We start from the raw sequence: 25,733 nt of genomic DNA on the forward strand, positions 1-25,733 counted from the left end.
GGATGTAGGGAGCTGTTCATGAAAACGGTGTTTGTTTTTTGGGATGGAAGGGATGAACATAGTAACACAAATTGTTTTCACTCATTGATGACATCATACCCTTGGGCGGCAGGTACAGCAGATCCCGCCATCGTCGTTGCCTGTGTTGCATAGCGTGTTCGTGAATGTGGGGGTGGAGGCATCAACATAGGGGTGTAATCCTTTTGGGTAGGGGCGTGTTTGTTCTGGTGATTTCAAACATCAACAGCGTTTTACAAGAAATTGCTTACTGCACCTTTAAAACCATTTTTTGTGTGAAAATACTAATGTCCCTTAGACTTTTACACACACAGTACTGGTAGATGTGAAATATTACCACAAAATAGACTGGTAAACCAAGAAGTTGGATAAGGTCTTGTTAGTTCAACAGCTTCCATTTTCAAATGAATGAGTCACTAAGTGTTGATTGGAACCTGCTTAAATTGAGGGTGTATTTATCAGGGTCTCTTGGATACATCAGATGAAGAGCTGAACGATGACCTTTTGCGTACCGATGATGAGAACGAAACTATGAGGTAGGGTGAACTTTTCCTCTTCCTGTAGCAACCTGGTCTATAGGTGAACTGTTGGATAAAGGTTGATTTTTGATGCGCCCCAGAGCCTTTGTTTCGACTAAGCTCTGCTCAGAGCAAACACTGTCGAAGCACATTGCACATAATGGGAATGTTGTTTCACAGAATGCCCTTATCTTGCTCTTTTTTTTTTTTTTTTTTATCTGGCAAATTTCCAAACAAGAATTATGATGCTGTACTTGGAGAATACTGATTTCCTGACATGGCCAATAATCTTAATACTTCATTAAAATGGACATGTATCAATACATTTTTTTGAACACGGTTATATTTGCATTGTGGTACATTTGACAAGTTGTGTTTTTTTTTTAAGATGTCACGATGAAAGTGTTTCTAAAGCAAAAGTGCAGGCGATTGCAAAGCCTTACCTTGTGTGCGAAACGACACACCTTGCTGAAGACCAAACCACATGTCCTAAAGAAGAGCAGAGAGAGGTGGACCCTGGTGAAGTTTTAGACATCGAAATCAATGCTCCTTCTGGAGATGAATTTCAAGTGAGTTACCCCTTTATCTCTTTAGATAGCATTGGTTTGTCGTTTTATTTTTTCCTTCCCCTCCTTAAGCTTTCGGTGCTTTGGAATCGTCTCCCTTGAGGGAGGGAGGGAGTGACAGGGAGGTGAAATTAGATCTATTATCACTCTCTAGCAGTTTATTTGTCTGTGCCCTGACAAAGTTAGTGCTGACAGCTTGTTTGGTGGAAGGTAATGCCCCCCTGTTGTCTCCATGGCAGAACTGAGCTCTGACCTTGAGGCCCGCATCCCTGCGGAAAAGAACTCTTTGTGTTGTAGGAGAGACTCCCCGCCAATTATCAGCCTCAGATAATGCATAGGCTTCTATCAAGCCGTAAACCAAATCTGATAACGTCCTGTGTAGGTGAAAAGATTATTGACCCTTTAAAAGATATCTGTGTGACTTAAATATGGAGGGTATAACTGATACTCTTCTCTTGTTTTCCTGTCCACCAGAGAAAGAGATTATCCCTAATAATGGTGTGGTACGTGTTGTGAAGTCAATGTATCATTATTTCAAGGACGTCTAAGACATTGCTGAATAAAGGCTTGCCTTTCATTGTTGGAGGAGATACAATCTTTTCATAAGTGATTGAGAGCAATACAAAATAAGGTCAAATAAGCTGTCACTGGATAACCCAGTGAGTATTCAATGGTAATGCTATTGAATATGTTAATCAGATACAGGGACAGCTCTATCCAAATGTCAGCTGATTAGATGTTCAGATGATTGATCAATAAAACATAAAGCCTGTGATGAAACACTGTTATGTGTTTTTAGCAGGAAGTTGGTGACTACAGTGACCATCAGCAAGCCAACATAAAGATGGATTAAAGATGGATGGTTTTGTCCAGTTTACACATTAGGACTCAACGCTAAGGATTTTTTTTTACTGGTCTGAAGGGCCAGTAGTTCAGATTTTTACTTGCCCTGCCAAGATTTTCTCCTGACCCACCACAAAAAAGTAATAAATAAATGAATTAAATTAAAAATAGTTATTGTTTTCATTGTGTTTGACCCATTAAACCTTAATAAATAATGTTATGACACCAAATTTCAGATACCAGTGAAATTTCACAATTCTCGATTGCAATTTTGATATCACAGCAAAAACTACTTGCCTAACCAATATACATTTCATAAATTAATAAAGAATAGCAAACAGTCAGTAATAAAATAAGAAAAAATAATAGCAATAGCACAAATAAATACAATAGAACAAACATACAAATGAATTTAAATAGTGCTTCTCAGGTAGGTCTAAAGTCTCACACACCGTGCAAACACACCGTATTTAGTTCTCTTTTGTGTCTTCTTGCACTTGAATATATATATACTGGCAAGGCTTAAAAACGTGCAAATGATAAACTTTTGTGACGCTGCAGCACTGGTCCGATCAGGGAAGGACAGCTACGTCAACTATCATTGACGCTGGCCCCGGGCCATCGGGCAGTACTTATTGTCGAGCCCTGCTCGTGCAGGAGTAAAAAGAGTTATTTTATGTTTTGGTATTTCAAAAGGGGGAAAAATTATATGGATCCAAAGTTTGTGGTCTAGTCAGTAAAAAAATTTCGTTGTTGTTGAAAGAAATTGTATTCAACAAGCATGTATTAAATGTATCAAAAGTGACAAAGACTTTTACATTGTTACAAAATATTTCTATTTTAAATAAATGCTGTTTTGAACTTTGTATTCATCAAAGAATCTTTGTATTCATCAAAGAATCAAAGAAAAAAAAAAATTTCATTACAGTTTGCACAAAAATATTAAGTGGCACAACTGTTTTCAACATTGAGAATAAAAAGAAAAATGTCTTGAGCACCAAATCAGCATATTAGATTGATTCGTGAAGGATCATGTGCCACTGAAAACTGGAGTAATGATGCTGAAAATTCAGTTTTGTCATCACAGGCATACATTACATTTTAAAATATATTAAAATACAAAACAGGCAATTTAAATTGTAATCTTACTTCACAATATTACAATTTTTACTGTATTTTTGTTCAAATGAGTGCAGCCTTGATGACCCTTGCAAGAGGCTTCTTTAAAAAGCATAAAAAAATTGTTTTACTGACCCCAAACTTTTGAATGGTAGTGTTGTTGTTGGGTTTTTTTTTGCAAATGATTGTATTTCACACTTGAGATCTGCATTTTAAAGGCGCAAAGTAATTTCTCCACTTAATAAAGTTTAAACCTAATGAAATTACCTACCTTGTGGTGGCCGCCATATTGAGCATCACATGACAAGCCAAATACTGCTAACTTTATCTTTGTAACCCCATATTAGCTGACACTTTCATTAGTAATGGGTCTCAAGTACACCTGTGGGTAAATAAGGTATTTCTGTTATGATATTGACAACCAAAAACGTTTACGCTTTTGCCAGTATAAAGTCCAAGTCCACTATTGTAACAAACCAAAAATGAATTGTTAGATATGCTAACAGTTTCCTTGTAGGATACAGAAACTTGGTATCCATCTTGTCATCTGCCAGCCTAACCATTTAGTTTGCTAAATAGATGCTGATATCTTAAATCTTCAGCTAATTGGATCCGTCTGTCACCTTTGACCTACCGCTCTATGTAATAGCAAGATGCTGTTAGCCTAAACTGTAAACATAAACATACACCTGCAGTACAGATGGTGTCTGCTGTTAGGTTTACAGTCTCTGTGCACAGAGTGTTAGCCTCCAATTGTGGCTCTGAGCTGCATTGTTTGTGTCAGGAGTAGAGACACAAAAGGGACCGGGGGGCTTTTTTTTTTAAGTTAAGAAGGGGTTGTGCTTGTGGGGGCTGGGATTCCCATCGGCACTCTGGTCACTTCTCAGTTTTGATATGCAAGCTGACATAATTTTAGCTCTGGAACCTATTCAGCAGTTTTCTTTAATGCTTGGTCATGCGCCATTCTAGCTTTACAGAGTAAGGTAATCCAATGGAAAATCATGTTGTTTCCTGTTCATTTTGTTATTATTTTGTAAAAAAAAATTCAGGGCTTAATTTGCTTTTTTTTCTTCTGTTTGAGTGCTTTGTTGGCCAAAACTAAAAAAACTCATAGTGTTGTCATTTTGGAAGCGATAAAGAGAACCTAACCTTTACAACTTTTAGATGTAGGAAACCGAAAATGAATAGCCTAAATGGTTTTAAAACAACCATTTCTCTCTCACCATTCGACTCTTGATCTACTGCACACCATGCACTGTACATTTCCAAGTATAAAAACCTTAGGGGCAGCTCTAGCAAAGCTCAATTGACATTTCAGTTTATGTTACAAATGTAATTTGCATTTTGTCAGAAGTTATGACCCTGTGCAGCACCCTATTTCCATTAAAAGGATGTGCTCCCTACCTACTGATTGGAGATGTCACCCGAAACCATTCTGTTACGCAGAGCAGTGAAATTGATTGTGACACATAGTGTGAAGGAAATAATTGCTGATTCATAGCCTGTTGAGAGGAAGACAGGTTAAAATGGAGGGTTCGATATGATGCTTGTTGTATAGATTTCAAACCGCCATTGCTGACCATTAGTGCGGCAATGGCTCAGGTTTTCAGTGCTGGTCAAGTTCTTCAGCAGTTTATGTACAGTTTTGTCACCGTTCATTTTATGGCAGCGGTGATCTGTGAGCAATCTACATCACATCAGGATGTTTTCTATAGGTTCTTTTTCTTCATGTTTTGTGGTTGTTTGAGAATAGTGCAGAGTGGAACTGATCGACTTGAAGCAGGGCTGCTTTGGTAAACAGGGATCTTCTGCTTTGGAATGAAAGACCTTGGGGTTAATAGAGAGACAAGAGTATGGGGGATTGATACACACTCCATACTAACATAATCAACACACCCCCAGTCCCAGCAGACCAGCACTCAATGGGAATTTATGAATTTATTAAACATAAAATGCTTATCCTGCCAACTATTTGCATGTATTAACTTTAGTACATTTAATTGTGCATTTTCATTGGCAACTGCAAGAATGAGCGTGTGTATATGTATGCATGTATAGATTTTTTTTTTTAAATTGCTCTTTTTGTCATGCGAGTGTGTGAGCTTGGTGAGTTTGCTTTACGAAATTATTTCAATCATCAAGGGTTGTTGCTCCTCTTACTGTTGTTGATATTTGGATTATGCAAAATAACTTGGCAGTTTTCCACTTTGAGTCGATCATGCGAAATTAGCTTTGTGTTTTGCTTTGGATTTAGCATCTCTCACGTGGTAAAAACATCTTTTGCATTAGACGATTACTGTAAAGCCCTATATAATATTTAATTAATGCAGAAGACAGTGGTTGCACATTCTGATAGCGCTGCGGTATTGTTCGAATGTGTCCTTCTAATTGTTTAATTGATGATGAAGCCCTCTCCCTCTTCCTCTCGACTCCTTGACGAATGCTGAATGAAGCGTTGCTGGTGTCGGATCGGCTGAAACTGCTCATTTAACATGTCAGGAGTGAGTAGAGTGAGTGTAAATTATGCATAGCTCCACATTAGCATAATGTCATCTGCAAAAAGCTGACTGGAGTTGCAGATGTCTTCATTCGCTCTAACGTAAACTCCTCTATAGTGTCTCAGAACGGCACACCTGATGCCTGATCTTACAAGGTTGCCTTTTGAGATTGCTTTATAAATATTGCTACACATTAACATCATGCATATTAAATGGACAGATATTTATCTCTAAATTTCTTTCATGTCACAGAAAGTTATGAAATATAATTTGAATGATAAAATAATATAAATACGAAGTGTATAATTAGTATAAATGAATCTATTTTTCTAATCATGCTCTGTTCATTTTATTGACTGTTGCTCTTTGAGCAGTTCCCCTCTGACACATTTGTATTTGTCCGTAAAAGTGTTTCAGGTGGTTGCTCACACCAGAGGTTTTAAGTATTAAGGCCCTCTCTTTGTCTTTCCCTTTCTTTACCTTTCTGTCTCTCTTTCCATGTTCCTCTCAGCCCCTGCTCTTTCTGTCCTGAAGTCACGGTAATCTGTGATCACGGCATTAATAGACACAGACAGGCGGAGGCGAGGTATCACAGCCCCTCCTTCCTCTCTCTGCAGCACGAGTGGCAGCCCTATTGTCTGCTGGCGTCGTTGGTGTAAAGTCCTGAATTGCCCGGCTTTATTCAAATGATATCACATTTGATAAAGTCATCTCTCAAAGAAGAACATCATATAGCTCTGACCCTATTGTAACAGGTATACAGTATCATTAAACACTGCTTTTAGAAGATGTGATCAAACGTGGTCTTTTTGCTCCCGCTCGCACCCCTCGGGCAAGTACGTTCCACCCACAGACCAAACCCTTCAGAGTCCTGAGTCACACCCTAGCTCTCTCTCTCTCTTTCTGAGCCCCCACAACACTTCGAGCCAATCGGCACCTTCCCCAGGACCAGAAGAGCCCTCTTTCGGCAAGGTCAGTCTCAGGCCTGCAGCCGCTTTCTGCCTGAGGGCTTCGCAAATTTACTTTCATTTCATCAAGCTGTTATTACTGTGAATGGAATAATGAGCTGATAAATATTTCTGTGGGTTTAGATTTTAGATTTTTATATTATTGTTATTATTGATTCATTATTATTATAAATATAAATCATTATTATTACTGTTGTTTTTGTCAATAAAACAAATTCCCAAATACATTATTAATAATAATAATGTTAAAATTATTATTTTTATTATTGTCAATAATACAATTCCAGATTACATTATATATTTTAATAATAATATATTCTTAAATATTCTAGTCATTACAGTAAAAAACTGATTTCTTTTTTATTAAACTGCAAAGCTCCTTATTAATTGGAATGTTCTTTAATAGCTTGTAAATCCATTTCCTGTCTTTAATGGAAGTTAAGGTGTCTGTACCGAAATAAGTGTCAAATAGGCATTATCCTTTTCTATTGCAGTGCCCTTGATGTCTATACAAAGCCTGGCCCGGCCTGCTGTGGTTCCCTTGAGCATCCAAGGGAGTAGCAGCTGCTCGCTCAGTGTGTGTGTGTGTGTGTGTGTGTGTGTGTGTGTGTGCGCTCACAGACGGTGCTGTGTATATGTTTTCTACTGCTATTAATCATGAGTGCCCTGGCTAAACACTGTTTGAGTTGAATCTGTAAACATTGATAGTCGTCCTTGTGCAACTGGAAAGGTTTGATATGGGCTTTAGGCACATGTTTATTTCATTTCTAGGGAGGAGGGGGACTTAATGCTCAATAGGATGTGAGGTCACGGGCTTGGTACATATGCCCCAGCATCAACATTTCTATTCAGTTGAAGTCTTATTCATTATAATATGTCAAAATATAATTCCTAAATATCTTCTCCTCAAATTAGTTCTGCTCTACACATTAGATGTCAAGAAATGAGTTTGTGTCAATTAACCTGAACCTGTAATCCTGTTTTCTTTTAATCAATCAACTTGCTACTTTCCATGAATTCCAAATCATTGGTCGTTGCCTCCTTAAAAATGGCTTCATAAATGTGCACATTTGACATGATTACGCGGGCTGATTTTTTTAGAAAAGGAGGAGAAAATTATGGTCAATTTCTAGCTGCAAGGTCTGGGTGTTTGACCCAAGCACACTTGTCTGTTCTTCAAAAATTGTTTTCCAAGCCGGTTATGTTCATGTGCTCTGGGTGCCCATGATGTGGTGGTGTGTATTTTTCCACTCACAAATGTGAATCTCAATCGAGTGCTGCACTTCAGAGAGCAACTCAGCCTAAACCAATCAGCAGTGTCGTCGGGCCAAGGCTTGGTATGATGCCGTTTAGAATGCAAGTGACAAAATGCCCCCCGGAAACTTCCATTTGCCAGTGGGCATCTGATTAATCACGATTATCATACCATTATCATACAATCACACCCTAATCGTACATGCAGGGTCCCATCTGTGGTGTGTGTGCGTGTGTGTGTGTGCGTGTGTGTGCGTGTGTGTGCACGGAATATTTTCTGTGTAGAAAGGTGCTTAAATATTAATCCTGTCTATCATTTTAAACTTCATTTTACAACTGCATTGAGTATTCCATTGAATCGAAATGGATGAATTGCCTCCAGTGAAAGATCTCATTAATTCCATTAATTGCAGCAGAGAATGGGTTGGCTGCTGTTTGTTTGCACTGGCTGAATGACAGCTCTGATAGTGAGTGAGGCAGATAAAGGCTCTTTGCTATGGATCAGTGGATTGCCCGCAAGTTTTTAATTCAGTGATGTCAGAAGTCACTTAAATGGCTGTTTGTGAAAAGGAAAATATCAGACCGCTGTCTTGTTAAAACGCATCACAAATAATCCAGGTCATAGAAGTTCAGTTTAGACAATGATGCACTTTCTATTCAGCTCCGTTTTGATTTTGGCTGCAGATATATTTCTTTTCTTTTTTTTTTTTGTTGCATATTATAATATTTAGATTATTAAATAGTTACCTATCCTGCAATAAATTATGCAGAAAACTCCGAAATTATTTTTAAGTGAATAATTTTGCCCTCGTTTGACCTTCTTCAGCAGTAGCCCTACAGCACTTTTTAATTTAGAGTGCACTGAATACAAACATCCCTCTTATGACTCTCTGATTCCACAACAGCATCTCCTTCAGGAAAGAGGCCCAGCGGCATGACCGTCTTCCCTCTCTGTCGGTGCGGTTTCAATGGCAATTCTAATACTGAGAGTGGAAGACAACAGGCAGAGCATGATTCTAATGAAACATCCTCCCATTGTCCTCTTAATCATCTCCGTTATTGAATGCAGTGCAATCCACACCTGGCTCCAACCCTGGAGAGATTCGGCTGCCTCTATCTCTCCCTCTCCCTCCTGCTCCGTTGCTCTCTCTTTCTCTCTCTCTCTCTGTAAATGCAGGATTAGCCATTGAAAGAGCATGCTTGGTTATCAAATTCATACAAACGGCTTTTGCTTTTGTGTAGTGCTTTTAATTAAATCCTACTGGGGGGCTGGAACTGACCTTTTGAGTGGAGAACTGATTAAGTGCACAATGGCCAGTTATTTCTGAACCACAGTCTGTTGCATAGAGCTACTGATTAACTTTCTGTTTAGGATGACTTGGCTTGAATCTCATTCACACACAGGCCAAGGAGAAGAGGAAAAAAAAAAGGAGTAATCAATTCTGGTTTAGAATGTAGATTAAGAACGATAGCATCAGGTAATTAACACGGGTAAGAGTGGCATTTTTGTATGTGAAGTACAGTGAAAAGGGCTTATTTGAGAACCGAGATGGATATTTAAGAGGATAAATGTGAAATCAGGGTGGTTAGCTTTTATTTGAAAGGATTCATTTGATTTATATGATTTATATTGAGGAAATATGATTGTTATCATGCCCCTGAAAAGCTTGGTGCAATTATGTCAGATGTGCGTAATTATAATGGCAAGGGTGCCAGAAAAGTTTCTTCTAACATTTTAAATCTCTCCTTAAATGTGAGCATACTGAAGACAATCATTGTATTTGTCTTGCCAAAAAAAAAAAAAAAAATATATATTTAATTCATAAAAATAAACATAAAAGGACATTTACCATTATTTTAGTCTTCAATGTCACATGATCTCTTAGAAATCAGTCTAAATGCTGATTTGGTGCATTATGATTATTTTTATTTATTTTTTATTTTTTGATAAATAGAAAGTTCAAAAGGACAGAATTTATTTGCAAATAGAAATATTTTGTAGCATTATAAACGTCTTTTATAAACTGTATACAATATAAACTGTCACTTTTCAACGATTTAATGCATCCTGTTTAAATAAAAGAATTAATCTATTTTAAAACAATATATATATTGTTTCTCTATTTTATTTATTTATAATATTTAAAAAAAAATCGATTCTTTAAATATAAATTCTTATTTTATCCTTTATTTTCCTCTTCCTTAATTTGCTTTAGAGGTGATAAAATGACAAAGAAACCTGCAGAATAATTTTGTTTTATTTTCTTCATAGTGTCAAAGTAAATGCCAGAGATTTATAGATGTTGATGTACCACTGTCATTTATTTTTTCGTGCACTGTGGTCTACATGGATTGTTTATTCGAATAAAATGTCAGAATATGTGTTTTTCGGTGCTCAGTTGTTGGTGTTTGTCTGTATTAGGTTGGATCTGACTTGCGAGAGGTTCTCTCTCCTCAACCCTCTGGGCGTCATCTTAAACACTCCTGCAAGGGACAGCCTGTCCCAGCGGAGACACTCACCAGACCCTGTCGCAGTCCTGGTGAGACCACATATCCCAACTGCATACAGTGCTCCAGACGGTTGAGCAAACACATCCGGTCTCGGAAGGTGTAGCCTATGCTTAGATGTGCACACTCTTTTTTTCTTTTCTTTTTTTCTAACCAAACCATCTGTTACTGTGCTGCTCTTACAGTTGGGACACTTTAGGACCCTGTAACCTAAATGTATACACTAGTGTTTAAAAGTTTTGGGTCAGAATGATTGAAAAAAAATATATAATAATTTATTTAGCAAGGGCACATTAAATTAATGAAACGTATCAAAGACATTTATAATATTACAAAAGATTTATATTTCAAATAAATGCTCTTTTAAATTTACTATTCATCAAAGAATCTTTAAAAAAAGTATCATGGTTTCCACAAAAATACTAAGCAGCACAGAATGTGAATTAGATGTATTTACAATGTTTTGAATTACATAGAAATGTCTATTTGCCTCTTTGACCTTTGCTCCATCCTCAGCACCTGCTGTATGCAGTCAGACACCCAAGGTGGAAACAGAAGTAGAGATGTCACATAAGATCAGCGGAAATATGGCAATATGGCACCCGCATGTTCACTTCCCCTCTTTTTTTGTCTTTGTTTCACCCCTCCTTCAAAGAGCCAGTGTTCCCAGGACAGCATATGTTTGATCAACAACACTCTGCTTCAGTCTTGGACACTAATCCGCTCCTCGCTGGACCTGCTCCCATGGGCTCCATTCATCCTCCAGGATATGAGAGTGACCCCTGGAGGCCCAGTCCAGCTTTGCAGGGTCCCACGGATCTGTCAAAGCCTGGGTCTCCCCACCGTGGCCACTACTCTCTCCCGAAAAATCCATCAGCTCTGTCTGGCTGTCCCTTTTCTGCTCCCTCTGGACCACAAGCACAGGTAATATTAAAGGATGTAGCATAATGACCACTCCAATCTATGAGACGACTCTGGCAATTGTGATTTGACAGATTAATGTACGACTTATAGAGGCTATTTAACCTCTTGTGATGCTTAAAGTATTTTGCCCCATAAATACTCTTTAGATCCTTTACTTTATCTGTAGGTGTAGTGTACTTCTCATAATTAAATACCAAATGTCTATTTGCCCTGTTTATAAGTTCTGTTGGAGCTGTGGCCTAGAGGTTAGTTCACATTACTTCCACTTATTAAGCTGTGATGCTTATACATGCACCATGAGTTTGAATTTGGTTTGTGTGAAAAATGGCATAAAAAACCCCCTGCTAATATCATGTAAATACAATTTTTAATGTCTACTCTAAATACATGGATGCACTTCAAAGTATAAATTTGGATGAATAAGGGTTTGTTCTCATGGACAGATGGACCCATAGGCTACGCTGCCCTCTAGTGTTTTTAGGCAGTTTTGGGCAATTACTCTGTTTCCAGTTTGGCTTCATTAGGCTGAGGCTGAGCTGAATCATTCCTACATCAAGGTCATTACATTTAGCTTTCTGTTGGCCTTTTTCTTAAACGTATCTATACACACTTTTAAGATGACCCAAGTATTATTTGTCATCCTTGAATCTTTATTTATTTGTACACCATTGAGTTGTGGAGCTGGCCATGTTTATACGATATTTTATGTTGATTCTCACATTGAGTCTTGTAGCTAATTTTACAGATTTTATTTCCATTTTAATCGTCGTTACTTTGTCAAAGTATGCCGTAATTCAATTGAATTGTCATCAAGCAACAGCTCTTAGTTTGGAAGTACTATGCCCTTTGTCTTAAACTCTACCTCTGCCTGTCAGTCAAAGAAAAAACATCCTCAGTGTGGCCAATCACAAAGCAAATGTGTCAATCTGCCTTCATCAGTAGTGCCAGGGAATTTAGTTGTTTAAAGCTGAAACTCATTTAGTTAAAATTTTTGTTAGATGTATAAAGCATTAAAAGACTACAAATTTGAGTTTTTTAATGCTGCACCTGACTAAGATAAGATGGTTAGGAAGAGATTCTGTAAAGGAATATAGTTTTTGATCTTTTTTGACACTACTGTTAAAAAGTTTGGGGTCATCATTTATTTGTTAAAAAATATAGTAAAAACAGCAATATTGTAAAATATAAAAAATTTATATATAATAATAATTATTATTATTATTATTAAGGTAATCTGTTCATGTGATGGCAAAGCACATCAATTATTTCAGTCTTCAGAGTCACATGATCCTTCACAAACCATTCTAATACGCTGATTTGTCATTCAGAAACATTTCTTATTATTATCAATGTTAAAAACATTTATTTAAGATGGAAATCTTTTCTCACATTATAAATGTCTTTAATTACACTTTTGATTATTTTAATGCATTTAATGCCACTTTTGAACTGTAGTGTGCTTCTAAGATGTATATTTTTTTGGTAAAAAGGTCATCTTCCCATTAATTCACTCATCGTTTCTCTACGTGTAAAATTTTAATATAACTTTACTAATCCAGCAAGCCTCACTGGCTGAGCTTGTATTACCAACTGCAGCACATATCCATCTCTAATAACGGCCTCCATCCTACTCAGAAACCTGCTGTGCTGGTAAGAGCTGTTGCCAGGATGGTGCAGAGTGCCAAGCCAATGGCTGTTGCCAGGGGGATGCCCATTGCCGCAAGGCAGCCAGCAAGTGCCAAGTCTAAGATATCTGCCAAAACTCCACCAGCACCAGGGGTGGTGGGAAGAAATGTGGGTCAGAAGGTCAAGGTGAAGCCCCAAACTCCTCCAGCTACTCAAAAACGTCCCGCAAAGCCGCTAAACATGACAAACAACAAAGAGGTCAGTGTGAAGTTTGTGACAGTCACAACTTTATTAAATGAAAACCTTGTTGAATAAGACATTAGCTGTGTTGTACTGTTTAGCATCATTTCACAGTTTTTGAATCAATGTGTTTGAAGGCTAGGAGTCTCTCTCTCATTTTTTCTGGACTTTGATATAAATGTGTGTGGTAATAGAGCCTTTCACCCCCATGCTCAAGGTCAGGCAGTCTGTGTGAAAGCTGTTCATTAGACCAATTATTACCTCTAACAATGCAGTCAGGAGGAAATCAATAGCCACTGTCAGGGCTGTTTCAAAGCCTTGCTCTGAAAATCAATCAGTCTAGCTTCTATCTGCATTCTCCTCCTTCAGTCATGTTCAGACAGCAGACGTTTGCCAATATCAGCAAGGATTTTTGTTTGAAAAAATGCTTTAATTATATTTAGCAGAATGTCTGCGCCTAAAGCAATAACAGAAGAGCAAGTTACACCTTATAATGATTTTATTTTTATTGAAGTGTTCATTATAAAAACAAAGTACTAATAAATGTTTAAGCTTGCTGTGATTATAGCATTGAGTTGTTTATTTGCTTAACTGGTCTGTTTTATTTGATCAGCATGATGAGGTGTTCTACAGGCAGAGGCTCCAGAAGCAGATGCGACTGAGGGAGCAGGTTATCAAACATAAGGAATGGATGCGATCTATGCGGGCCATAAACAAGAAGCATCTGCTTCTGGAGCGCCTCCAAACTGATAGTTCCACTGGACACTGGAACAACAACCAAAATCAACAGAAACAGCCGTGCATCCTGAATTCTTGCCCTCGAAAGGTTTCGCACCAGCAGCCCTTCCATAATCCCCCTCGCTGTCTCGTTCCGGAGCGCCAACCGGAATTCCAGTCTCTGCCTCCACAGCAGAACCAGTACCAGCTTTTAGCACCCGCACTTCAGCCGCCATGGCAACGAGCTCCACCGGCTCGAGGGAATCCATCAAGCCGTGCAACAGAGATGCAGCATAATCAGCCTCATCAGCGGGGCACAGACAGGGTGACGTTACAGGGGATGGAGCAAATCCCAAATCAGATGAAACAACATTACAGTAATGACGAGGCCCATGCAGCAGATCCACAGGTAGTTCGGCAAGGAGGCAAGAGGATATTGGAGCAGACAACTTCTGAGGGGCCTGTTCCCACCAAAATTACAGTGGTCAAACACTTCTGCCCAGGTGTAAGTACTATACTTCCACATGAATTACCACATATAACTGCTATTTAGGAATTAATTTGTCAAAATCTCAAATAACTCTCACAAGTGCTGTGACATGATTCGAGATTTACTGATATTGGCCTTATTATAGGCTGTTACAATACAGTTTATTTCGTCTGATTACTGATTACTTACAGAACCAATTTTTAAATATTGTTTTATTTCTGCACCAGTGACACAATAATAACTAAATAAACATTAAACCACAAAAAGTATGCATTATGAATGATTTGATGATGATGATGATGATGATGATGATGAATAACAATGCTATTGTTATTGTTTTTGTTGTTAACGACAATAATTTACAATGCATATGTTTATATTTTAATGTGATTATTATTATTATTATCATTGTTATTATTATCATTCATGATATTATTACTATAATTATTATTGCTATTATAACTATTATTAAAATATTGATAATGCATATGTTTTTATTTCTGTAGTCTAATAATTTTTATTTAGCTTATCATGCTGTACTGTATGTCCAGCATTTCTGTAACAAAAGCATAAATGGCTGTTATGTAAAGTTAATTGTTAAGTTAATTTTTGCAAACAACACATTCAAATATTAAACATGTTTACATGTTCAGTGAATTAAATAAAATCCGTAATTTCCAAACTGAATTAAGAAATAAAATCAAATAAATGTAATATATTACGTATTGAAATAATCGCTCTCCTCCTCTTCCAGTTTTTACTTTTTTTCAACTTTTTTTAGCATGTTAATACATTTTGGTGCCGTTTCCACAGTATGAATTGTATGTCCATATAATATTGTATGACAACATGCACATGAATATAGAGCTAAAAAAAATGTCCCTTCTATCATTCTTCCTTCCAAAACAATCTCCTTAATTCGCCCCATATATGAATTCAATCTTCCCCATGCAACATCACACAACGTTCTCCTTTCATCTCTGTCTTTCCTGTGTAGCCGCCCTTTCTCTCCCTTCTTTCCTTTCCATAACCTGTCCTGAGACGAGAGGCACATGAGCTTTGGAGGCCGATGAAGATAACAGGGTGTCAGTCTTAATAGAGGTTGTGGTGGTGAGGGGGGGGGGTTCTTTGCGGAGAAATATCTGCGGACAGCCGAATCAATGAGGTTGCATTTGACAGAGTGGTGCGGGCCTGCTGAAAGACAGATCAGCAAGATGCTACCCAGGGACATTGTTTCGCTGTCAGTCTCATCCGCGCTGACAATGTTATCTCTCTCCCTCTCTCCAGTATCAAGTATCTTTCAGGTGTTCAGAGTTGGATGTCACCCCCTGAAGACGTTCAATTAATCTTTGGTGTGTGTTTGCTGGCATTAAATGTGTGTGTGTGTGTGTGGGCACATTCTCTTAATACCTGTAAATAGAGAGTTGCTAGTATGGCGGATTTGGATTGAAGAGCTTAGCCACAGATAAGGGAAATTAATTTTTCATCAGGAATAATAGCAGGCGTGCCAACAGGGAACACAAAGCAGGAGTGAAGGCGAGTGGGGAATTTGTCAAGTGTTGTCACCCCGGGATAATACTGCTTAGTCTGTGATTGGTGTAATGGAGGGCTGTGATTTCTATGGAGGGGGATTAATCACTTAACACTGTGCTGAGAGCAGCGGAATACAGATAGCGCTGTTTCACTGCGTCAGGTTGTGCTTCTTTGATTCGGGATGTCCTTGGGACATGTTTGTAGCATAATATGGTCTAAAGTCGTATTCACACTCAATGCATCAAAACAGTTTGCTCCAGAGCAGTAAACCCCTTTAACTAAGTATCAGCGAATTTACTGGCCAATAATGTCTAATTTCACTGGTCCTCATACATTCGGAGTTATAATTATTTTGGATGAAAACCTCTCCATTTGCATAGTACAACTTCTAACCATTTGCATTTCTCACTGATGTGCCACTCTTCTCTCCTCTATTGGTCATTCAACTCAAACTGGGCCCTTAAACTTCAGCTTTGAACTTAAACTTCCAACTTGGAAAACTGCTGAACTCCTTGGCTCAAAAGTGGTTTCATTGGTTAATTTATCCCATCCAAATCAGCTAAAAGAATATAAAGCAAATATTTTTAAAGAAGCTATGCGTTTGTGTGGATTAACACTGGGGACGAAAATTCATATGGCAACAAGTTTTTTCGTTTAGTTCACACCATTTGGTGGCGCTAACATACTTAAACTGTTTTGCATTATACAGTTTGTATTGCATGAATAAACTACAGGTCAGGAGTTTGGGGTCAGTAAGATTTTTTTTATAAAGAGTGATAATAATAATAAGAAATTTTCTTTAGCACTAAATCAGCATATTAGAATGATTTCAAATTTTTGTAATCGAATTAAAGGAGAACTCTGTAACTCTAGCGAACTCTTGTCACTTCTTCGCTGATTTTCCCTTTTGTTGTCGCATGTTTTCCCCACGAGCTCCCCCTACAGCTGTGGGGGGGCGTATATTTCACAACACAGTCGTAAAAAACTCACTTGCGGCGGCCTCCTCCCCCTCTCTACCGCTGCTCATGTGCGTTTGTTTTGATCGGAGCAAGCCAACTGTATCGCGTGGAGCTATGTCTACCGAGGTGGGTAATCTGGTAATACATCATACGTGCGTGTGTGTTTATGTCGAATTGCCGTAAAGCAATTTGTGTTTCGCGCTCGTTCTCGTTCTAGTTCTCGCTTATCACGAGACTTCCAATTTCTAACTTGCCGGGACGGTAGTCCCCAAGTTGCAAGGTTGGTTTTCCGCCTGGGAACGCTGGGGGGAGCTGGGAAAGTCACCAATATCACCAGAACAGGTTGTTTAACCATCCAAATGATTTCTAGACAGTTTTATTAAGTTAAAAAAGTTACCAAGTTCTCCTTTAATTGCATGATATGGCAATCGCAAAATCAATATTTGCTAAGGATTTGCCCCCAAATTAAACTAATTCAAAGACATTACATTATAGTGGCAGTAAAGTTAATAGTTCATAGTTAATTACGAGAACCTTGCATTTTGTTCCATTCTGTTGTGCTTCATCGAACTGTTGTGTTGGCGGCTGTTTACACATTCTGTATTGGCTGCTCTCAGTAGGTGTTGTTTGGCAGTAGTAGTAGCTGAAGAAGATATTGAAGGTGGTTAAAACCTGAATTGCTCTAATCAAATTATTTGCTCTAATATTCTTTTTTTGGTATTTGTATTCTGTGTTTGTGTATATACTGTATATATATTGACTACCCTAATACATTGTCTGATAATACCACAGACTGTCTCATAGACCATGTGGGAAAAATCAATTATGTCTAGGTCTGTTGTCCTGCAGGAAATGTTGTGATGCTCTGTCTAACATCATAACATAGTCTGTGGGAGTTCCATTGTTGTACATCACTGTAGGCCAGTTGTTCTGACTGTAGGCCTGGGGATGCCCACTGCTTTCACAGCAGTGTAGTGGTCAGGTGTGACATTGAGGCCCAGCCAGCCGAGAGAGGTGCGGAACTTGAAGCAGAGAGAGTCGCAGGGAATCCTGATTTGTTTATGCTCATTAAGCTCTGAGGTGGGAGGTGGGACACTCGGCAGGATGACAGGAAGGTGGATGCAGCATGGGAAGGTCAGGAAGACACGTGGAAGTGGACTAAAAATACACTGAGAGTTCAAGTCCATCCTTAGGCCTGCATTCCACCATTAGTGGTGAAAAAGAGGTTAATAAGAGAGAAAGAGATTAATACTAATTGCATTTATGTAATTTTTTATTTCAGAAATGTTGAATTTCCTCTTAAATGCATTTTTATATAGTTTTAGTCAAGTGAAATGTTCAGCGCACATTTGTTTGTTGTGTCTGTTTTTGTTGCTTTTTCTATCATTTACATTTACATTTATGCATTTGGCAGACGCTTTTATCCAAAGCGACTTACATTGCATTATCCTATACATTTATACATAGGTATGTGCAATCCCCTGGGATCGAACCCACAACCTTGCGTTGTTAACGCAATGCTCTTACCACTGAGCTACAGGAAAGCTCTCAGAATAAAACTTTGGATAAGAAAAGAATGGGACAGGCATAATAATATTGCCATACATTATCTTTAACATTTCACACAAAACAAAATGAAAATGACATGTTTAAGACACTATTTTAAGAATATTATGTAGGTACAGATGTATTTGATGCATGTGATCCTATCCATTTTTAACATTCCTATTCTTTTGTTGTTGTTATTGTAGACTATTATTGTAGAGTACAAGTTCTGATCTCTCTTCACAGATGAGTGAAGAGACTAAAGCGGTGACTGAAACAAAGGCCAGAATTGTCACCTTCAGTATGCCTGATTCATTTCCACCTTCATTTCTGCAAAACGGGCTTAAGCTATACCATCCCAATGAGAAGAGAGGATCTGTCCCTAACCAGCCCCATGACAAGGTAAATGTGTCTCTGCCCTTATCCTTTTGTAAACGTGGGCGAGTGCTGCACTTTATTCTTCGTCCCTCTGGCTCATTTTCCTTATTTCTGTTAAAGGAGCTGTATGTAAGAAATGTATTTCAATTAATCATAAAATGGCCCTGATATGTCACTAGACATTAAGAAATCATGTTCATTTCAAATACTTATATCACTGACAACAGTAGTCCGGCCAGGATATTGTCATTTAAAAAGTGAAGTTGCAGCCCTCAACTGATGTTGATGTTGTCATGTTGTGTTTTGGCCTGAAGCGCCACCCTCCACCTATCTACCAATCACGAAGTCAGTAGTGTTTCGGCATCGGGGTTGCCAGCTCTGCTCTAGTTACCACAGCTACACACAGCCTACGTTCCTGCTGGATCCTGTAGCCTATCTGTCAACCTCGAGTCAGGGGGGAGGGGGAGGGGATACACCGCTCTACAGTAATTTGAAAGTGATTGCAGTACCAGTTTTGGCCACAATCTTACATACGGTTCCTTTAAGTATGCCTATGGAACTTAATCTCATGTTTTAAGGGTAATTTTAATCTTAATGTGGTCACATTCGCTAAATGTTGGCAATATTTTGCAGGCCAAAGAGGTCAATTGTCCATTTTCGATAGTTTATTGATACATGAAGCCCTCTGAGTCACACTCAAACCAAACAGTTTTCTCTTGATCAATGTGGCAAATTTGCATTACCAAACTGAACACTTGCTGAACACAATTTGTTCACTCTTTTGTGTGGATTCCTTTTGAAATCACTGGATTTTGCAGCACCTTTAATCAGGGTAGACACCATATTTAATTCAATCCCAGTGAAAGGTCTTTTGGATTGTGTGTTTGACAAAACATAAACATTGTCTTTCCAAAAACTCTGGGAAAATATTTTTGTAAAATTCGGATAGTCTTGGTGACCTAAGACAATAGACCTTAGTCAGGGTAGCACCATATTTAATAGTTTTGACAGGAATGAAAGCACGGCTGTGAGGGAATGTGCAGTGGATACTGTTGTTCATCAACATGCCAAATTTCTAATGAAACATATTACAAAAACAAAACCTTTCAGTAAACAAAAACTCATAACAGTTTTGAAAGTTGTGAGTTTTGAAAATGACATGTGACCTAACGCACGGTAATGAAAAACCTGGAGAAGTCATGGAATTTTAATATAGCAATTTTCAGGTCTTGAAAAGTTTTGGAAAAATAAATAAACCCAGAAAGTTTTGGAAAAGTCATAGAAATTTGTTCACAAATATCTGTAAAATAGAATATGTTTATTTGATAATATTGGTTAAACAAATTACAATACTTAGCATTCGGGCAATTAGTCACGTGACGTTTGCGTGGAGTAACATCTGGCACAGGTCGCAGCTTTTACTTATGATTAAAACAAATAGCAAGCAAACAAATAGCATTAATAGTTATTCATTTTAATAATGCTATGATATGATGCATTTGATCATGGATTTTTATTATTTTACAATTATACATAGACTTTCATGGAAAATTAGGTCATTAATGTTTGCCGGGAAAGTCATGGAAATTTAGTGGTAAAAATGTGTATGATTCCTGTTTATGTAGTGCATGCCATTGTAAAAACACAGCCTCATTTTCATCCTCAAAAAAATCTAATGACTGAGGTCTTTAAGATCCATTGACCACACTGTATGTCCTTTCCTTACAGCCTCATTTCCATTAGTGTCAAATTTAATATGGCATCTAACCTCACAAAGGTCTATTCTTTTGTTAGTCAATAGAGTAAAAAACATTGAGGCATCTCATTCGTATTGAAACATCAGCAGACGCCAGAAGGGCAAACTAAATTGGTCGTCCCGGCGTGCGCCTGGCGCTCGCTGCAGGTTGTTGTTCAGGGGCGAGGTATAGTCGAAGAGGGCCAGATGGGCAGTGCCCACTTGGTGCCTGGCAAACAGACGAGCGGTAGAGTGGGAAGAGGGGGGAGAGGATGGGCAAGGCTGCAGACCTGGTGTCAGTTGAAGGGCTTTCTTCATCAACCGCTGGGGTCCATCTGAAAAACCTGCTGATGTCAGTAAGACCCATTCAGGTAGGTCAAATCCCCGCTCCCCTCCCAACTCCACCACTCACTGTCAGGCCCGTCTACTCACCCTGGAAAGCTGATACGATCAGTGCAATTTACTGTGAAACAGCTTAACCCCTTTGTGAAAGTTAGTGTGCTTAATGACACGCTGTCAGTACAGTATCATAAGATTGGCACTGCATTCTTCTGCCCTTGGTGTTTGTCTCCTTGTCTTCTAAAATTTGTCCAATTTTTAAATGCTCTTGTATCTCTTATTTTTTAATTCTCTTTTATCTCTACCTTAATTGACGTATTTTGTTAAAACTTTAAGTTTAATTTGTAATACGTTAGGTATCATGCACTAACCATGAACAATACTTTTACAGCATTTAGTAATCTTGGTTATTGTTGATCTCTGCATACTAATATATTATTTATTGTATGATCAACAAACATTAATTAACAATGACCAATAGTACACTATCAATCAAAAAATGTTGGGTCAGTAAGTTTATGTTTATATATATATACATACATACATATATAAATACATTAAAAAAAAATATATATGTGTATTCTCATTAATATATATATATATATATATATATATATATATATATATATATATATATATTCATATATGTAATTAATTTTCTTAAGTCGAATGCAACAAATACAGAAAAAAGTATAATTGTGAAATATTACAATTCAAAATAGCTGTTTTCTATTTTAATATATTTTAATCCTGTGATGGCAAAGCTGATTTTTCAGTAGCTATTGTGTCATGATCCTTCAGAAATCATTCTAATATATGCTGTGAATGAGCATTTCTTATTATTGTCAATGTTTAAAAAAGTTGTACTGTTGTTTTTGTGTAAACTGACATAATTTTTTTAGGATTCTTTGATGAACAAAAAGTTCAAAACAAAAGCCTTTATTTGAAATAGAAATCTTTTGCAACATTATAAACATCTGACACTTTAGATTAATTTAATGCATCCTTGCTGAATAAGTATTAATTTGTAAAAAATACAATGAAAATAAAACACTCACTGACCTCAAACTTTTGAATGGTAGTGTATATTTATAAATTAGAATTACCCTTTATTAATTAAATGCTGTTTTTATTGTTCATTGTAAGAAGTAAGAACAAAAAGTAAGAAAGACAAGCGAGGAAAGACAGGTACGATGTGGCCACACGTGAGATTAAACTCGAAAGAAGCAGAGACAGAAACAATGTCACTATCAGAATGAAACAATAATACATTTTTAGAAAGGAAGTTGATGTGGAGACTGTCTACTAAAGTCTCTCGTTTGACCTAACAGTATGTAGCATCTTCTCTACTGGATCTGACTTCTGCTTTATCTGTTTTGAGGAAACCGAATAAATGTTTGGCTTTGCTATGTAATTCTTCGTAATGCACAAGCCCCTCAGATGACTGAGCAGGAAGTAGGAAGCTCTGAGGATGAAGTATTCCCCCATAGTTCCCCATCCTTACTGCAGCCAATCACCTGCTGTTGCCTGGTCTGTTGATGTGCCTGTCAGCACAGTATGACTCTATCCCTGGTGTACGCGGATCTAAAGGCTTGACGGGGTTGAGAGGCGTTCGGCTGTCATGTCGTGCATTACTGCACAGAGAGTGAGAGGTGATTGTTCACTCGCTGACACAGAGGCATCATAGCACTGCCTTGAGCAATGCTTGCATGGCAGTCATCTGAATCACAGCTTTCATATGTGTTTTGTATGTGAGTAGGTGTGTTTTCTTTCTTCCAGATTAAGCCATTTTTTCCCCCTGTGGCTGTCACTATGCATTATATTTGGTTTGCTGATAAACTACTTGGCTGTTCATTTAATTAAGTAAAAATATAATTATAAAATGAGGATTAAGAAATGAGTTTTGAATGAAAGTAGAAATTACGCTATCACTTATCATGGTGTTATTACATAAGATTGTAATCCTATCATTACTTGGATTAGTGTTCATAATGTTCTTTTTTACTTATCTTAACATGTTGTGATTGGAATAGTCATTATGAAGTCATATTGCCGTTCCCGATGCTGCGTATCCTAGTTAATTTTATAATTTCATAAAGCTCCGCTAGAGGGCAGTCTTGGTCGACTTGTTGAGGTCTAGGTAAGGCTGAATACAGAAAGGTCAAGACGGACAATTTGCTATGCTATTAGTTATACTTCTGATATTTAATGGGTGTGGATATTTGATGAGTAAACAATTATTTTGAATTGTTTGTTTATTGTAAACCTTTTCAGAGCTGAAATTAATTTTTAAATATTTCTTACAAACTATAGTAAAGCAAGTGACTGGGAATTTCAGAATGGCACTTTTAAAAAAAAACTTTCAGCTTCACTGCATTTATTTGATTGAAAATACAGTAGAAACAGCAATACTGTGAAATAATAGTTTAAAAATACTTTTTATTTCTGTTTTATACATTTCTAATATGCTTATTTGGTGCACAATAAACATTTATTATTATTATCAATGTTGAAAAGTTATTATGTATTATATATTATATTATATATGCTATATATTTTCATTCTTTGATAAATAGAAAATTCAAAGAACAGCATTTATTTGAAATAGAAATTTTTCAAAACATTATCAAAGTCTCTGCTGTCTCTTTTGATCAATTTAATCCATCCTTTCTAAAATGAAAGTATTCCTTTCTTTTGAAAAATAAAGTTAAATAAAGTACAAATTTGAGTTTTAGAGTAGCCAATGTATTTAGCATTCACTTGTTTGAATCCATTGTAGATGTGATCAATGAAACAATCTGTGCGTGATTCATTTAGCAACATCCGTGGTGACAGGATGGGATCTACACAAAAGTCGTTTTCAAGTATTTGCTAGATGTTAAGATCTATACCACCCACAGCGTCCTGCAGTGACCAAACGGCTACCTGGAATGTTAAAACGAGCGGCTATTACATGCAACATTGATTCTCAGTGGCTTCTAATGAGCTGGCGGTTTTATGATGTCACAAGCATTACAACAACTCCACTGACCCTGACAAGCAGCAGGCCCACTGTCACCCTATAAAAATGGACCGAGTACACTACTGGAAGGGGATAATGGGCGCCAGCCCGACATCATTACTTTTTAATGAGTGTCCCACAGGGGTCATACCTTTGATCTGACCTTTATAACCTTCTTTTGACACAGGTGGCTGTCAGGGGAAACGAACGCAGTGCTTTCATGTAAGTAGACTCCATATTAGTTTCCCAGCATGTTCTCGTTTCAATCATATTTGTTTATGTGGTATTGGGTACTATATACCATGATGCTCTTTTTTTTCTCCTTTTGTCCTGGATATTATAGACCCTTAAGTTCCGGTGTGAGAAGAGAGCCTGTTACTGCTCAAACCAGTGTCAAATTCATAGTAAGACTGAACCGCTAAATCTCTTGGAGACCAACCCTATCCAACAACATGCTGAGTAGAATATTTTCAGTTTTCTCCCAGTTTTGGCAACATTTTTGTTAGGATGTGATATTTGCCTTTTTTTGTGATTGTTGAAGACAGTGGTTTGGCAATTGTTTACATTTTGCTCCTTGGTTTCCATTAAAAACAAACACTACTTGCATGGTCCTGGGTGGCTGTTCATCTAATTTAGCAGAAAATGTAAGATATAAGATACGGTTATATTGAGTAACTTTTGTACAGTCACTCTTACTTATGCATTATTCCTCATAAATGTTTAAAAATTTAGTGAAGCTGTGTGTCTGTGGAAATTGCAGATAAAAATGACCTATAAAAACAAAGGTGCATCATGATGGAGAGAATAGACTGTTGAAAACTGCTAGTAATGGCAAAACACCTGTTTTCTATTTCCCCCCAACAATATTAGCTAAATCACTGAATTTGAGACAGGCACAGTGGTGTTTTTCATCTAGGGACCCCACAAGATCATTTAAAACTTTTAGAACAGCCGTAATGGTGCTGTGTTTATTTTTTTTTAACAAAATTCTGATTGGTTGATAGACAAAAGTTTATGAACATGTACGTTTATGTAGATACTGTGTCAGTTGTTCTCTAATGAAAGTTTCCAAAAGTTTTGACAGAATACAAATTCAAAGTCCTTTGAAATAGGTATGTATTTTTCTAATAAAGTAGAGTCGCCCCCTTTCAACAAAGGAACCACGAATACAGACTTCCAGATCTGTGGAATTTCCTTGGTTGTTAAGGAAAGATTGAAGAAATATGTCAATGGTGGTGAGATAATATCAGCCACCAATTTGAAAAACAATAGTTCTATATGACCCAACAATTGAATATCATATGTTTTTTATCTTTCTGATAAAATCCTGCCTATGCCACATGGTTTGACTCATGCAGCTGTCTAGCACCATCTAGTGGCCAAATTGATTTATCCTTTTTCAGTCCATTAATCAATTCTGCTTTAATTTTTAAATGTTTAGAGCATTTGAAGATATTTTAAGCAGTTTAAAATGTGACATTAAAGTTGAAATTTTGTTTATAACTTCTATAAATATATTCAAGCAGGCTGTTAAGAATTAGTTTAGATTTTTAAATGGTTATGTTTGATGAGCTTCATGCTCTGTGTATCAATACATTTTTTCTTAGGTGATTGTGGTTTGAAAATTGTAGGCTAAATTCTTGTTTAATCCTATTCCTTAGACATTTTGAGAATTTAGTTTTTGATAAATTCAGTTATGTTTTCAAACACTGATGGAGATGTTGATTTAACTTCGCAAAAAAAGAACGAACGAACGAATACCTTCCATCTGAAATCACACAGACCACTGAAAGAATACGTGGTTCACTGCTTCTTAGATACAGCAAGACCGCCTCATCCATTGTGCTCCGTCTTTTGCTTGCAACAAATGTTGCATTCTGAAATATTTTCCAAGACTCTAACGTCTTGTCTTAGGGAATGTCAACATTTGCAGAGAGTGGCCCTGCTCTAATCC

At 37.3% G+C, this 25,733-nt stretch overlaps 1 protein-coding gene across 1 annotated transcript in view; it reads left to right on the forward strand.

The window, feature by feature from the left end:
• The window catches only part of rbm33b (RNA binding motif protein 33b), a 28,549-nt gene extending 4,166 nt beyond the window's left edge, over positions 1-24,383 (forward strand). Inside the window, exons 3-11 of the mRNA XM_082174403.1 lie at positions 481-554; positions 925-1,105; positions 10,207-10,324; positions 10,948-11,216; positions 12,852-13,100; positions 13,696-14,304; positions 18,573-18,728; positions 23,967-24,001; positions 24,123-24,383. Of these exons, the coding sequence (XP_082030529.1) occupies positions 481-554; positions 925-1,105; positions 10,207-10,324; positions 10,948-11,216; positions 12,852-13,100; positions 13,696-14,304; positions 18,573-18,728; positions 23,967-24,001; positions 24,123-24,201 (1,770 nt within the window). The 3' untranslated portion in view covers positions 24,202-24,383. The remainder of the gene's footprint in view (positions 1-480; positions 555-924; positions 1,106-10,206; positions 10,325-10,947; positions 11,217-12,851; positions 13,101-13,695; positions 14,305-18,572; positions 18,729-23,966; positions 24,002-24,122) is intronic.
• The last annotated feature ends 1,350 nt before the right edge of the window (positions 24,384-25,733 follow it).

Source organism: Leuciscus leuciscus (genome assembly GCF_965113295.1).
Source record: "Leuciscus leuciscus genome assembly, chromosome: 6".
NCBI lineage: Eukaryota > Metazoa > Chordata > Actinopteri > Cypriniformes > Leuciscidae > Leuciscus > Leuciscus leuciscus.